Raw genomic sequence first — 16,122 nt, forward strand, 5'->3', positions numbered from 1 at the left:
ACACTAAAAATGTTTCATACACTGAAATAACTAGTTAGTGATAATAAATTATAAGTACAGTAGTTCAAATATTGCTGTTTAGCATTAGTTTTTCAAAAACAAGTTAAATTTAGAACACTAAATTTGTTATATTCCTCCTTCAACTGTGGACATAGAAGCTTTCACAGAATCAAAAACCATGATGCCACCTTGTCGTCTTTACACGGACGGACTGGCCTGTGGGCTCTTTAGAGTCCTGACATCTTTTGATTAATACACTGTAACAGACTTGTCCTGGAGGGCTGGGTGGTACTGGCCACCCTCACCCAGCTCACCTAACCCTCCAACACTGCCACCGTGTTCTCTGCAGGGGGCCTGCTAGACTCATAATTAAAATGACAAGTAGTAAATAATTCCTTTACAACTGTGTTTTTTTTTCTTTTAAAAATAAAATAAAGTGCTTTTAAATTAAAATATTTCTTGCCCTAAACAAAACTGGAACGTTGGAATCTCCGTATCTTGACACATTTTAACAGGAAAAAAGTTTTGGGCCATTCACATCCTTCAAGAGTCAGAGCGGATCGAGGCTGGGCTTCCCGTCCTCGGCGCCGTGGTGCTCGTGTTTGTACATGAACGTTAAGAGGAAAAGAGCGACGTCCAAGGATGACCAGTAGGCAGTGTGCGACGTGACGGCCGACCAGTAACGGCTCTCCACAAGGCCTTCTCTGAGCTCGAAGTCGATCCTGTGCTCCAGCTCCACTGCGAAGACAAGAGCAGCGAAGGTCACGATGCGCCCAGCACGTGCGCCCCGCAGGTGGAGAGGACTACACTGCTGTGTTCTTCACTTTCACTGTCGGGGGCAGTAAAGGAGCCGAAGCAACGGGGGCCTGTGCTGTGCTCAACTCAGCAGAGAAGGAGGAAAGAAAACCCCAAAAATCCGCTTGCTATTATGGCATATTTTTGGGGTTAAAAACATAGGGTGTGTGTGTGGACTTAAATCTTAGATGACATTTCTTATCTCCCTTCCTTGAAGAATTCCCTGCATCTCCGGGGAACTGGATGCATGCAAGCTGCCTCAGTTAGGGAGGCCCTACGGAGCATGTGCCGGTGTGGAAATATGTTCCACAACAACCATTTTTTATTTATTTTTAAATTATTATCACTTCACAGGCCAACAGTGTCCACCCCCTGCAGCTGAATCCCTGAAGGGGCATTCAAGTGCTCACAAGAGCCCACCATGTGGCTGGAAGGGCTTTCACCTGTAACTTGTTGCCCTCAAACAATTCCACGAATTCAATTAAACCTTTCCAAATCCCACAAAAAGTCCTCGCAACACTGGAGAGAAGTGAATACCTCAAGGCTCTTGCCAGATGTCAACTGGATAATGTAGCAAATGGTCAGAGATAACACACTTGGAAAAATGACACTATGAGGGGCTGATGGAATGGCAGAAGCCTGGTGACCTAAGTTTGACTCCTGGGATCCACATAAAGGCTGAAAGAGAGAACCAACTCCACCAAGTTGTCCTCTGGCTAATATAATATTTTTATATATATGAGATTTACTTGCACACACATACATGCATACATTTAAAAAGTGGCACTATCATACTCAGGGTCCCTTAAAGCACACAGTGTTCTGAAGGATCTATATTCAGGGTCCCTTAAAGCACACAGTGCTCTGAAGGATCTATATTCAGGGTCCCTTAAAGCACACAGTGCTCTGAAGGATCTATAAGGATCTATGTCACAAACAGAAATAACTCACTTATTGTTCACTGTCAACCAAAGATGTCAAGTGTGAAATGTGCCAAAAATAAAGGCTGGAAGAAAACAACTGGTTTTGCTTTACATCGGGGCCATGGCAGCCACACATGCGGACCTACCATGCTGGATAATAAGCTGTGTAAATGCTTTCTGAGTAACAGTGTGAAACAGGGCTGCTTTGTGGTGACAGCATTTGGCAGTTTACTGTGAGCACGCAGTAGTTTCCTCTGCATGATGGTTTCCCAGTTGGTGGATTTATCTGTGTCCACCCAGTGAAGACACACACTTAAGAGGTGGATGCCGGCCAGGGTATAAAATACTTGTACAGAAGACCAACACAAAACTTTTTCAAAGTTCTTTTAACTCCAAATTTTCCACTTAATTAAAATAAAACGAATCCTTATGTAAGAACGCCCTAACCCTTTTCTTTGGTACTCCACGGGCACAGTCACCCGCAGCAGACCAGAACACGGAGAGGAGGAGAGACTGAGTCCTCAAACACCATGAAGCAGGTGCAGGAGAGAGAAGAGGCAGAGTGTGCGGACTCCTGTGGACCCTCTCGTCCACAATGCTTCGGCTTGAACTGTTTTACAGTCAAAGGGACATTTTTTTCTCTTGTTAAGAGAATTATTTGCCTCTACTTTGATATAAGGTCCTGAAATTTATCCTTAAAACACCCCACTGTCCTAAGAAATGGCTTTCGTAATGCCATCATTCTATTTTATTATGTGCCTTGTCATTCTTGTCATCTCGGGGACATCAGCTGTTACCTAGACTGGCTCCACTCCTCCTTTTTATCATTGGGCTTGGTCAGAGTCAAGAAAATGCAAATTAGGTAGCCAGTGTTCCCCAGTCAGCCTGCCGGTCACCCCCTCTCCCCCAGTACAACTGCCTCCTATCTTGCTGGCTTTGGGGACTGGGGACGGTCAAGGGTGAAATGAAGTGGACGTGTCCCTGTCTTCTCTTCCTTTTATGTGGCTCACAGACTCTTCGAGGGTTTTACACGGCAGCACCACTCTGTACTGCTGTATACTACACCTGCAGCCAAAGCAGGTCCTGCTGCAGGTGACCTGCCACCCCGTACTATCAAGACTTGCTAGGCCTGCACGGGGGTGGGGTGGGGTGGGGTGGTGGTGGTGGTGGTGGGGGGTGGGTTCCCCCAGCTCCTCTAGCCCACTGGGCTCATGGGGGAAGGAGGAAATGAAATCACCTTTTCTTCTCTATCTATGCTTTAGACACCTAAATGTAAAATCTGTTAAAAACCGAAGGAACCATGTTCCTGAGCAGGCAGAGAGGAAAACTGAGGAAGAGGCTGTGCACTGTGTGCGCATCCAGGTCAAACGGCAACTTTGGGAGTCATTCCTAAAGCTGTCCTTTTTTTTTTTTTTTTTTTTTGGTCTGGTTTCTTAGTATCTCTCATTGGCTTGGAGCATGTTAGTAAGCGAGGCCGGCTGGCCAGAAAGCACCAGGATTCATGTCCCCGCCACTGGCATTAAGACAGAGCTCCCTGTGCCAACACTGAGGGCTCTGAGGCTTGAACTCAGGCTCTCCTGCAAGCATTACTGACTGAACTATTTCTCTAGGCCAACAGAGCTATTGTGTTTTTTATGGAAATGTTTAGCTATATCTAGCAGCTGGAAAGATTTTTACATAAGATAATTTCTTGAGGGGAATTTGCTGAGTTAGGTCAATATGGACTCTTGTTCTGGAGGCAGAAGGAGCCAGGTTGCTATACTCAAACCGCTTAGGAATTATATCAAGTGGTAGGCTTTTTTGATAATTGAAAAAGATGGTATGAAAATAAAGGCAGCTAAAGTAACCAAAGAAAAGTCCTGAGCACACTTTCTAACATCAAAGATAAAATGCATTATTAAGAAAGACACGAGAGGAGAGAGAAGCTTTAAGAGGGAATGAGATGTCAGACAAGTCATCTGGACTGCTGAGGTTAGCCCGCCGTGGTGCACTCAGGGTGTGCAGGGACAGGACGCTGAGAAGACCTTTGCATCAGCAGCACCACATCTAAAAGTACGCCCGCCCTGTGGAGCACGCTCGCACTGGTGTGGGAACGAGCTGCCGGCTGTGGCAGACCCAGCACCAGAGTGCTGGCGGCTCACTGGGAACACTAGGAGCGATGCCGCTGTTTGTACCAGAGAACTTCTTATGTCCAAGTCTAGACACAAGAAGGACAGAGAACCTCTAAGGCCAATAAAGCCGACACACATGGGCCACTGCCGCTCTCGCAGGGCCCTCTTTTGTAGGAGTGCTGTACTCTTTAGCATCTGATGTGTTCTCAACTCTCCCATGGAGGGTGAGGAATGCACAGCCTGCAGGGCACTGCAGCTGCTCCCAAGCCCCCGAGCAGCCCACCAGGCAGACCGGTTCACAGTGTGCTGAGCGCCACTCCTGACATATACCATACCGAGGCTATCATCTTTACACTGCATTACATTTTCCGGAAAAAGAAGTTGTGGGAGATAAAAGAACGATTCTTGAAGTCTGAAATCTGTGAAAAAAAACAAACAAGATGCTGTAAAGGCTGACAGTTAAAAATGGCCTTCAGGGTTGCAGTTGGCCATGTTCCAGATAAGCTGATTAAGCCTAGCACACACAAGGGGGCCTACCCCTACCCAGGCTTCTGTGGAGAGCTCCTTCATGGACATATGAGCATAGTTTATTTCTCAAGTGTAATGTCAGAATCTGATGACAGCTCAGATACTCCTCAAACTTAGTGCTAATTCAGGTTGTAACCTAGAGAGCAAAAAACAAACAAACAAACAAACATCCCCACAGGGACGCAAGAAATGAAACCATAAAATGCTTTAAAATAAGCCTCACCTTTTCAAAAGAAACCAAGGATAGCTGTGTAAGAAATACCAACTTGATGAAAGAAGGTCAGCCGACAACACTTACTCTTCAAAGAGAAAACTCTACTGGTCACATTCAGCCTGTGTCCTCCCTTACTCTCTGATAATGAGACTCAAAGACAGTGGTATCAGATGAAGTCATCTGGAAGAGCTGAGGCAGTCAGTATGAGGAGGCAGGAGGGAGGAAGGGAGCCCAGGCACCTAAGCACACCAACCAAGTTCCAGAAAGATTTAAAGAAGAGAAGGTTCAGGATTGCAAGACAGCAATTATGGCTTAAAGTCAGGATTACACAGGAGGACACACCCTTGAGGCACATCAAAGAGTCACTGAGACAGAGCCCGAGCGACTTCAGACACAGAATCACAGTCCTAACAGTCCTGGCTACTTAGAGATAGCTGTATGAGACAGGAATCATGATCACCTCAGATGCAGTTGAGGCTACAGTTGGAATTTAACACCAAGACAGCAAAACGTTTACATGCAAGCATGACACAACATGGCTGGGTATAGCTCAGCAGAACTGCAGGCTGCATGCACAGGCCTTCGTAGGGCCTGGGCCTTCAGCTAAGCACCACTCACCACTGCGCAGGAAGGCAGGTTTCTCCACCACCATTTATGGCAGAGCACAGATTACACGGATGAACATGAGGTTTTCTCTGCTCAGAGCCTATGTGTGTTCACGCCTCTTTCTGAGGTTTCAACTATCACTGGGAGTGTTGGGCTCCCATGTGCACCCTCCCGCTCACCAGCATCACTGGCACACAGTGACAAGATCATGAGGAACTGTAACTTCCTAGTGCCACCTTATAAAATTCCTCCAAAACAAGTTTCTTCAGAAGTTAAGTTTTGATTTCTGCATGTCACTAAGGTATATACATTTTCAATCATGTTTCTAAAAATGAGTGAATAAGAGTGTATGAACTCAGAAGAAAAATGAGTTTTATACAAATATCAGTCTAAAAAGAATTGTCTACACAAGTCCCAATGACTTGTAAAGAAATTTTTAGCACTCAAAAGGACTGAAAAAATGCTGTTGGCCCACTTAGGAGCTCAGCCCTGCTGCTGATCCATGCTGGGCAGCTAAGTGTGGAGGGCTACGCAGCCTCTACGATGCCACCTGCCTTGTGCTGGTTGCTGGCCACTTCAGAACCCAGGGTGGCAGACACAGCGACTGGAACGCAGCCCTTGAAACCGGCGGCAAAGTCCGCTCCTCTTGCCAGCTTCAGAAAGGGAGCAGCTGCTTCAGAATGGTTTCTCCGTGTCAATGGCCGGCACAGGGTGCCAGGCCTATTACCGGACACTCAGAAGCTCAGTGGTGGGGCACTACTCTACAGTTATGCAAGATTTAGACATTTTAAAGTCTATTGGAAAAAAAAAATAAAATTCCATCTTAATGCTACATGTAGCTAAGCAGGAATCCCTGCTATCTACTGTGTAGCCAGGGCAGGAACAGAAGACTTGCAGGGGACCCAACAGAAGGCCTCAGCTGGGGAGGGCTTGTAAAGCGCGGAGTGTGCAGTTAGCTGCAGACAGAGCAGCGTGTCAGACACAGGACACAGCTATACCGATGCCAAGCCTTGGTGAGCGAGTTAATAGAAATGCACTTTGTAGGAGCTAGGGGCACCTCCCCCGAAGAGGCTGTCCTGAGCTGATGAGTTAGACAGAGGCCCTGGCTATGACAACTGAGTGGCCTGTCATGCAGATGCTCAACTGCACTCCCTAGAAAACACTCTAGATAGAAGTACCTTTTCTAGATAGAAGTACCTTTTCTTTAAAATGCTTCAGACCTGGAGGGGGCCACCGGTACTTCTGTCCTCCCCCTGCCCCTCCCCTGCCACAGAGGCAAGCACAGGAGCCCCAGGGAGAAGTACAGGAACTAACATGCGGAGTCGAGGAAGCCAGAGCTGCTATGCGGCAGGGTCTGCGTTGCCACAGTGGTGGTGGAGGGCGAGGCAGCAGGCTTCTTCTCCTCCTCCGTCGTGTCTTTAGACGCCTCAGATGGCTGCGATGTGGAAGAACGTCCAAACCTTGAGAACAACATTCCTCCGAGCCCCTTTCCAATGCTGGCAGCCCCTGCACGTCACAAAACAGGGCAGTCACTCTGGCGCAGCACCCACAACCACAGCCGGCTGGCAGAAGGACCAAACCCTACTCATTTTTTCCTGGGGTGGGGACCTAAAAAATATTTCAGTTTCTACTGTAGGTTTCTAAGTAACAATGATGTTTATGAGAAGGAAAGCCGTGAAAATTCTAGGAACGCAGATATAAGAATACACACCCAGAGCAACCAAGGCGTTAATTTTTGCAATGTTCATGGTTATCAAATATTTGGCAAGATTAAAGCTTGTGATAAACTTCTAACAAAAGACCCATGCTGCTGACATGGGCTTACACCTACCTACAGTTTATAGGAATATGTCTTAGGAAATTTATGCTATAAAAAGCCATTATTAACCTTGAGTATGATGTCAAACAGCAAGTAAGTGTGGTGGGTAAGGCCTCCTTACACTGCCCTCTTGTGGCATTTACATAATGGACACTCAGCCAGAAACAAAGGACAAAATTCAAGTGGTATGTGATTGAAATGCCCAATTTCTGTGCTGGCGTAAGATGAAATATCCCTCCTGCCCCAGGAAGCAGACAGACTAAATGACCTGACTTTCAGAGGACCTCAGAGTCCTGACAGGGAGATGCTCCCAGGGTGCACAAGAGGAAGCGGAGCGATAAAAACAACAGCAGTTTTTAGGATCCCCTAAGCAAGTCACAGGGCCAAGACTACAGTAGGCAGCCTTTCCTTGATCTCCAGTCTCATCAGAGGACGTCAGAGCAGCTGTTTCAGTCGGCAGGGAAGCTAATTCTGGGAGATAGACAGTTGCAAATTTTCTAACAGCGAATTTCCAACCAATTTAATACTTATACATACAGTGCTTATACCCACAGATAAGAGACAGGAGAAGTTACCCAGTATGCTCGCTTTGCCAATGTTTGTTATCGATTCTCCATAGTGGCGCCGGGGTAGGACTGGGGAGGTCACGGGGCTCGGCACAGCTGCAATGTTTTCACTCTCTGAAACTGAGGTAGGTTCTTTTGCTGGGTTGAGGAAGTTTGGCTTCATATGCTCATAAGGTAGAGGGTTTGAAGTGTTGTACCAGTGGATCTGGACCGGAGAAATGTTGCTGTAGTGTTTCAGAATCAATGGTTCTAATCTGTAGGCCTGGATTTTAAAAAAATGCACAGAAATATGACATTACTACATAATATCTAAATTTTAGTAGATTATTCCCAAAGCTCTGCTGAATAAGTACATTTTAGAGCAAGAATTAAAAAAATTGCTATTTGAAAAAATATTTCTATATTTTTCAGTTAATAATGTTGTCTAATTATATGCCCATAATAGTGAGATTATTAAAACAACAATAAAAACACCACTACTGGTGTTAGTTTTGACTAACAGTGTCTATTGATTAACTTTCAGGGACAAAGACTGCTTTATTGTACGCTGACATGATGTAATTAAGATTTTTGTCACTGTCCCACGAAAGCCTTCACCAGGAAACTGGGACAGAGGGGAGGACATCCTATTGGGACTCTAAATGAGAGAAGCATGGGAGAATAGCAAAGTAGAAGGATCCAGAGGATCCTAGAAACCTACAAGTAGAACATTATGATAGGCAGATTTGGGCCCAGGGGTCCCGCTCAAACTAAGGTACCAGCCAAGGACAATACAGGTGGTAAACTTTAAACCCCTACCCAGATCTAGCCAATGGTCAGTACATTCTCCACAGCTGAGTGGAGAGTGGGATATGACTTTCTCACGTACTCTGGTGCCTCACATTTGACCATGTCCCCTGGAGGGGGAGACCTGGTGGCACTCAGAGGAAGGACAGCAGGTTACCAAGAAGAGACTTGATAGCCTATGAGCATATACAGGGGGAGGTAATCCCCCTCAGGAACAGTCATAGGGGAGGGGAATAATGGGAAAATGGGAGGGAGGGAAGAATGGGAGGATACAAAGGATGGGATAAACATTGAGATGTAAAAAATAGAAAAAAAAAAAAAAAAAAAAAAAGATTTTTGTCACAAAGCTGAAGTGGATGTTAGCCCAGAACACAGTAAATCAGGTCAGTCTTTAATATGTGGGTCTTTCATTATACCTGATTTCAAACACATGACTCTAATAAGAGCCTAACTTGAAAGTCTAAACAAACAAAATAAAACACACACACAAAAAAACCCAACCCAAACCAAACCAGGCTGCAGTCTACGGCAACAGTCCGTTGTAGGGGCCAGAGTCCCTTAGTGCAGACTCTTACCTCTGTCACCAGCTAACGGCCAGCTGTTAGGCCACAAGATCTCAGAGCTGTCTTATGGGCGGTAACGAGAAAGTCTGTAAGACCTGCCCAGCAAAGGGCCACACAAAGCACTAAGGGAAATATCAGGAAAGAGCGCTGCAGTGCGGGGGTGCGATGCACACCAGGACACGTGAAGCTCTGGGTTCCAACCCCAGCGCCAAACACGTGAAAGCTAAGTGTGAGATATGAAGTCATGCGTGAAGTAAGCCAGACAGACATGCTAGTGTCAGGCGTGGCTGCCACGACTGCCCTCTATCTGAGCCTCTTAACGGACTGGCTGGCATCCTGGGGGAGGCTGACTTCCAGCTCTGCAGTTTCAGTTAAGTTTTCTCTTACACATGGCCGCTCTAAGCTTAAACACATGGGATTTTCTGAAACTGCAAGAGTCTGTCAATGTCTCTTTGGACCTAGCTAAAGATCTTTCAAAGGATTTCCCGCAATTATAATAAAAGCTAACCAGATATTTAAAACAGTTTTATTATGTGTGTTGACTGACCATTATCCCTAACAAGTCGTAAGGAAAGTCTTCATTGTGTGTGGTAGGGAATTGAACCAGGTTCCTCCTGCAAGCTAAGCGAGAACTTTACTGCTGAGCTGTACTGCAGCCTGAAAGCACACGTCTTGTCTAAAAATCCTCATCTTGGCTCTATTTACACCTGGATATAAGATCTTGGTGTGTTTAAATTTTAAAACATGTTAACAAATACAGTAGAAAATTGAAAAAAAAAAAAAAAGAGTATTTTATATTTTACACTTTCAACTAAACACATGGTTTTACCTCCTTCCACGCTTTTTTTTTTTTTTTTTTTTTTGGAGACAGGGTTTCTCTGTGTAGCCTTGGCTATCCTGGACTCGCTTTGTAGACCAGGCTGGCCTCAAACTCACAGCTATTCACCTGCCTCTGCCTCCCGAGTGCTGGGATTAAAGACATGCACCACCATGCTCGGCTCAGGGATATTACTTTTATAGTGCTTTTTAAAAGACTGTCTTATGTGTATTAGTACCACGTGTGCGCAGTGCCCATACGGGCCAGAAGAGGAACCCCCTGACGTTGGAGCTGCAGGAGGCGGTGAGCCATCTGACAGGGATGCTGGGAACCTACATAAGAGCAGCCAGTGGGTACCCACTGCCAGTACAATAAGACCCTCCCTGACAGCTTATTTCACCAACTCTCAACGAGACAACACATGTATTAAAAATATAACCTTCTCCAATGAGCCAGATAATGAATTCTCTTGTTAATTCTGGTCCCTGGCAAGGTTTCTCACAGAGCAGCGGTTTGGTATCTAGGAAGCTCACAGTGAAACTCACCACTGGGTCTGTAGGGTGAAAAATATTTAATAAGCGGTTACAAATCTCTCTAGGTAGAATGTGGTCTTGACTTCCAGTATTTCCTGGTCGGATGCCACGCAATGCCAAAAAAACTGCTAGTGGGGATCCCATACAGAAGAAATTCTCAACCTAAAATGAAAAAAGCCATCCTAAATTAAAAAAAACGACGAAGTGTTATTTTTAATAGAATCTGGGGATAATGTGTTACATAATAAAATACAAACAATAAAATTACCTCTATAAGTTTTATCTACATTATTTGTTAATTACAACCACCAATAGTTTTATAATAATTTATTTCCAGGAGGGTTTTCATTATTTTAAGATATAACAAGACACAACTGGCAAACAGGAGGACGTGAGGAGGAGCATGTCTCTGTTTCCATCCACTTTTCAGGAGCATATGAGCGAGGACCTGGGACTATGCTAGGTGCCGTGACGGGTCAAGGCCAGTAGGGTAGAGCTGGTAGCCTTGTGTGGGAGGCACAACTGAGGGAAGGTCACAGAATACAGCCTCCAACCCTGAGGGCTTTACAGAAGGGGCAGATGCCCTGGCCAGTTCAAGACAGTACGGATTTCTACAGCGGAGGCTAGGGGGTCAGGGCCTGGAGTGAGACAGACAAGACTGATGGACTAAGGCAGAGAGAGAAAGGCCCTGTGTGATTCTGAGAACTAGGTCAGACTTAACACCTGGGTGTGGGAGGAAGTCGCCTCGGGACGGTACCACGCAGATCTCTGGCAGTGAAGGACAACACTCAAACTGTGCTTGGGGAAGCTGAACCCCGGAGTAGTGTATGGACGCACCTGGAAATGGTTTGCTATTGGTTCTGGGCGGAAATCTCTTCTTCTTCTTTTTTTTTAAAAAACATTTTATTTTAATTTTTATGTGCCTTAGTATGAGAATGCCATGTGGGTGCTGGGAATTGAACCTGGGTCCTTTGGAAGAGCAAGCAGTGCTCTTAACCCCTGAGCCATCTCTCCAGCCCCCGGAAATCTCTTAAAAGAAACAAGGCAAGAGATAATCTCAAGCAGGGCCGCCCAGCTGCCATCATAAGGGACTCTCCTGTGATGGGCGGGGTCACATTCCTGCATGGAGACAGATGGATGAAGAATGGGTCAGAACTCCAAAGCCTGGAGTCTGCAGGACTGCAGTCCCACTGTCAGAGGAAACTGTCGCTAAATCTTATTTTTGTTCTTAATAAGTCTAAGATCTCTAATGTGTGGCTGACATGTCAGAGCAGGGAGGGGACGCGCAACTGTGTCTTTTGCCACCCACAGCTACGTGCCCATCACCATACTGTAGTGGCATGTGAAGCCGACAGAGCGAGCAAGCTTGCCTAGGGTGTGCTCAGAGCATGGACGGCTGGACGCAGGTGTACAGTTAGTCAGCAGGCAGAAGGGGTAACTCTGGAAGGGAGAATGAAAGAACCAGAATAAAATGGCACCATGCAAATCAGATTCTAATCCATTTATTTATGTGATTTTTATGTGCACTGGTGTTCTGCCTGCATGTCTATGCTAAGGTGGCAGATCCTCTGGAACTGGAGTCACAGACAGTTGTGAGCTGCCATTTGGGCGCTGTGAACTGAACTCATGTCCTCTAGAAGAGCAGCCCTGCACTTAACCACTTAGCCATCTCTCCGGCCCCCAGATTCTAATCTTAATACCCCATATCATGTCACCCTAAGTATATTGTGATTGTCATGGCCTCCAATTTTATATACCTGTAACTTTCCAAAAAGATGAGTGACTTTTATCTTTAAAATAAAAAAGTGGCCATGAGTATTTATTTTGAGTGAAAACTCTGAAACAGCGCCTTCATAGAGCCCTCACACATGCTGTCAGCAAGCTGTGCCCAGCCCAGAAAACACCCTGCAAGTTACAAGGACACAGACGGCACAACCCAGCTCTCCTGTAAAGTGAGGTGGACAGAGTTAAGCCATGCAAGGGTTCATGTCTGTAATCCCAACACTCGCGAGACTAAGGCATGACGGAGTTTGAGGCCAGCCTGGGCTACATAGTAATTTTGTGATTCTGCCTCTAAAGATAAAAACAAGGGCTATGTGTGTGAGTGAGTGTGTGCGTGTGTAAGTGTGTGTATGTTAGTGTGTATGTGTGTCGGTGGATAAGAGCACTTACTCTTTAAGCACGAGGACCTAAGTTTGAATACCCAGCATTCCTGTAAAAAAGCTGGGGTGTGGTTCTTCGTGCCTGTAGCCCCAGGACTGTGGGGCAGACAGGATTCTGAAACCCTGCAAGCCCACTGCCTAGTCAAAATGGCAGGTTTCTAGTTTAGTGGCAGATTCTCTATCTATGGGCAATAGGCAGAATGACAGAGGAAAACATCTGACTTTGTGCTGATCTGTCATGTATGTAGGGCAAACACCTGCAAACTCAAGTGCCTGCAACACACACACACACACACACACACACATACACACACACACACACACACACGGCTCCCAAGATACCAAAAATAGGAAAAATAGGTAAGAGGAGGAGGCCAACATGATCTCTGCACTGGCTTGCTGCTCCATAAACATCACTTAAATTGTTCCTTCCATGCCACTTGCTGATGACGACTGCAGTCTGACAGACATGCAGAGGCACTGTTCTCTCACAAGGGTTAAAGACTGCTTTACTTATGACTGTCAAATAATTTAAAAACATTTAAAATAACTTATTGTGTACATGTATGATCTGTGTGTGGGGGGGCATGTGTGTACCATGGCACACATGTGCACATCAGAGGACAATTCTTTCATATCAATTCCCTCCTCCTGCAGGAGCAAACCCAGGTCAGCAGGCCTGCGCGGCAAGCACCTTCCCTGCTGAGCCATCTCACCAGCCCCCAGCAAAGAATTCTTAAGTCCAAAAGGAACGTTAGATATGTAGCTTAGCTTCCTCGCTCAGAGATTAGTAAACAGCTGACCCCAGGAATATTATATGGCTTGGCTGATAGCACTGACTAGGAAGGCCATGTCACAACCACACCACACACTGATGCTGGCCACTGCTCTGCTTATGGTTTTGAAGTTCAGTGGTCAACTCCACCAGGATGGACACTGGCACCCTCAAGGTCAGTCTATGTGCCGGCATCCGTGTGGAAAAGCTCTGTTCCCTCCTGACCCACTGAGCCCCCAGTATAACTCACTAGGTTCTTAGATACTCTTCTGAAGTCTACATTTCTATGTTTCCCTCTGAATTACAACGGGCAGCCTCTATTAAGCTATGTATGACCTGCATCAGAGAAAAACCACTTAAAGCACACCGGTTCTAGTCATGCGGTACTGAATCCAAGATCGCAATAGACTTAATGTGCTCTACCCAACTCCCTAGCAACACACAGTTTACTTTATCTACTGGCTACACTGACACATCAGCATTAATTACATATGACAGTGTCAGTAGATTAGGGTAACTCCAGAGACCCTATCTTTAAACACGTGTTTCAACTTACCATTTCATCCCCGAACAGTGCAAGGAACTGTGCACAGTGCCTTGGGCGTGCTGGCTAAGCGCTCAGCCATGGAGTTAGGAGCCAGCCCAACACTGTAGCTCTTACATGTGTAAGTTGAAAGTAAAGCAGTGTGGGGAGCTGGAGAGACGGCTTAGTGGTTAAGAGCACTTACTCCTTTACGGTGGGCCCCGTTCAGCTCCCAGTACCCACAGATGCTCGTAACTGCAAGTGACTCCAGCTCCAGGGACCTGGCACCCTCTACGGCCTCTGCAGGCTCACACGTGGTTCACGCACATACAGACACTCACTCATACTCATAAAAATAAGTTAAGGAAGAACTGTTAGTCAGAGTTGGTGTAACCTCTCATCGCCCCTGGGCAAGAGGCCATCAGGCTCAGGCAAGGTGGCTCACGGGCTGCAGCGAGGCAGCGCTGAGGCTCCAGTCATCACCTGCTCACCGCTTCCCGACTGTGTGAGCGCTGCCATCTCTTCTACCTCATGCTTTCTATAGCAGCGCTGTTTTAGCTACTCTACTACTCTAAACACTAGGTTCCCTCTGCCTCACCGCCCCCCCACCCCAGCAGACGGCACTTCCTCTCTCACAGCCCCCTGCCAAGCCCTGAAAATTCCAGCCAAACTGACCTAGTGAAACTTGTCTTGGGCTTTTGCCCGAGACTTTTTACTGACCTTCTACTTTGAAATCATTCCTCTCCACTTCTTTTTATTTTTGTCTTGCTGTTGACCAAAACTTTGTTACTTCTAAACGGTAAACATTTCACACATCTGTCTCAACTTTTCCTCTCCTCACCTTTTCCCTCTTTTCTTTGGCCAAATGTAAACCGAGATAAACAACAAGCGATCATCCTTTTATTTTTTTTGTTGTTTGTTTTTCGAGACAGGGTTTCTCTGTGTAGCCTTGGCTGTCCTGGATTCACATTGTAGACCAGGCTGGCCTTGAACTCACAGGGGTCCACCTGCCTCTGCCTCCTGAGTGCTGGGATTAAAGGCGTGACCACTACCCAGCTGTGATCATCCTTTTAAAGCTTTCCAGACGCGAGGCAGGCCACCCTCTAGTGCACTGCTGCTCTGCGCACTGCTAAAGGGCACCAAGGTGCTGTCACACCCGGAGCTGGAAAGCCACCTTGTCCAAGCACACAGTATGTGCTCGATGACCAGTCATGACCGGACATTCATCTGTCTCCTGACGCCAAACTCAACGTTCAGGAAGTACTGAGGCGACGAGAAGCTGGCCCCTCCCCTTACCTTAAATTTTAAGGCAGGTGTTTGTGAGATGGACGACGCCTTCAGTCCACGCAGCCGTTCTTCTATTTCCCTCAGCCTAGGAGGCAGCACGAGAGCACACTTACTCACACTCAGTTTCAGTCACTGCACATCAGCATTGTATTAGAGGCTTCACTACCCCACGCAGCAAGCGGTGGCCCTCATGCTAACCCGTGACGATGTTTAATGTCATGACACTGCTCAGCTTTGCTCACACGTCACACATTTGCTGACTGAGCACTTCTTTCTCAAGAAAGCGGCAGCTCCCTTTCTTGTTTACATGTGTGTGTGCTTTGCTTGTTCTGGGACGCTGTCACGCCGCTCGGACTGACTGAGGTCCTGGTCCTCCTAGATCTACCTAACAAGTGCTAGGATCACAGACAAGTGCCGCCACCATTATGTCTTTTTTTAAATTTTATTTTAAAAATTTTAAAAGTGCTTCTTAGATTTTATTTTTAATTGCAGGGGTGTGTGCATGTGTGTGTGTGTGTGTGTGTGTGTGTGCATGTAAATGTGAGTGCAGTGCCTGCAAGAAGCCAGAAAAAGGTGCTGGGGCTCCTGTGGCTAGAGTGACAAACGACTGTGGCTGTCTGACACATGGGCTGGGAATGAAGCTCAGGTCCAGTGCTGAGCCCCATGCGATCGACTGACTCATCTAACATGCTGCTCTGACGACTGTCAAACTTACTTTCTTTTTTGGTTCTTTGGGACAGAGTTTCTCTCTGTGTCGCTCTGAATGTTCTGGAACTTGCTCTGTAGAGCAGGCTGGCTTACAACTCAGAACCCACCTGCCTCTGCCTCCCAAGTGTGCCTCCACGCCCGGCCTAGTGTCATTTTCCTCCAAGACTAAAAGTCATTTTGCTGCTGTAATGTTTATGTCTATGGAATCTAATCAGTCAAATCCGGAGACAACTATTCTAAAAGTAAAACAAAGCCAATACTTTCTGAGTAAATATCTGTGAAGTAACTCAACTGTTTTTCTAAAATGCTAAACTATGAGAATCAGTGTTTTTCACTGTGAACTTGTATCACTAAGGGATGAAAAAGATGGAGAATGCAAGTAAAACGGAGATGACAACGTAGCAAA

General features: G+C 46.3%; 1 protein-coding gene across 4 annotated transcripts in view; it reads right to left on the reverse strand.

Annotated features, from left to right (window-relative positions):
• Positions 1-269: 269 nt before the first annotated feature.
• Ddhd1 (DDHD domain containing 1) overlaps positions 270-16,122 on the reverse strand; it is a 62,756-nt gene continuing 46,903 nt past the window's right edge. For 2 of the 4 annotated variants that reach the window (XM_051142937.1, XM_051142936.1), the window contains 6 exons: positions 15,018-15,093; positions 10,274-10,423; positions 7,572-7,824; positions 6,492-6,683; positions 4,165-4,248; positions 270-738 (listed from right to left, as the gene is read on the reverse strand). In XM_051142937.1, the coding sequence (XP_050998894.1) occupies positions 551-738; positions 4,165-4,248; positions 6,492-6,683; positions 7,572-7,824; positions 10,274-10,423; positions 15,018-15,093 (943 nt within the window). In that variant the 3' untranslated portion in view covers positions 270-550. The remainder of the gene's footprint in view (positions 739-4,164; positions 4,249-6,491; positions 6,684-7,571; positions 7,825-10,273; positions 10,424-15,017; positions 15,094-16,122) is intronic. The other 2 variants (XM_051142939.1, XM_051142938.1) reach the window with 1 other exon arrangement.

Source organism: Acomys russatus, chromosome 3 (assembly GCF_903995435.1).
Source record: "Acomys russatus chromosome 3, mAcoRus1.1, whole genome shotgun sequence".
Taxonomy (NCBI): Eukaryota; Metazoa; Chordata; class Mammalia; order Rodentia; family Muridae; genus Acomys; species Acomys russatus.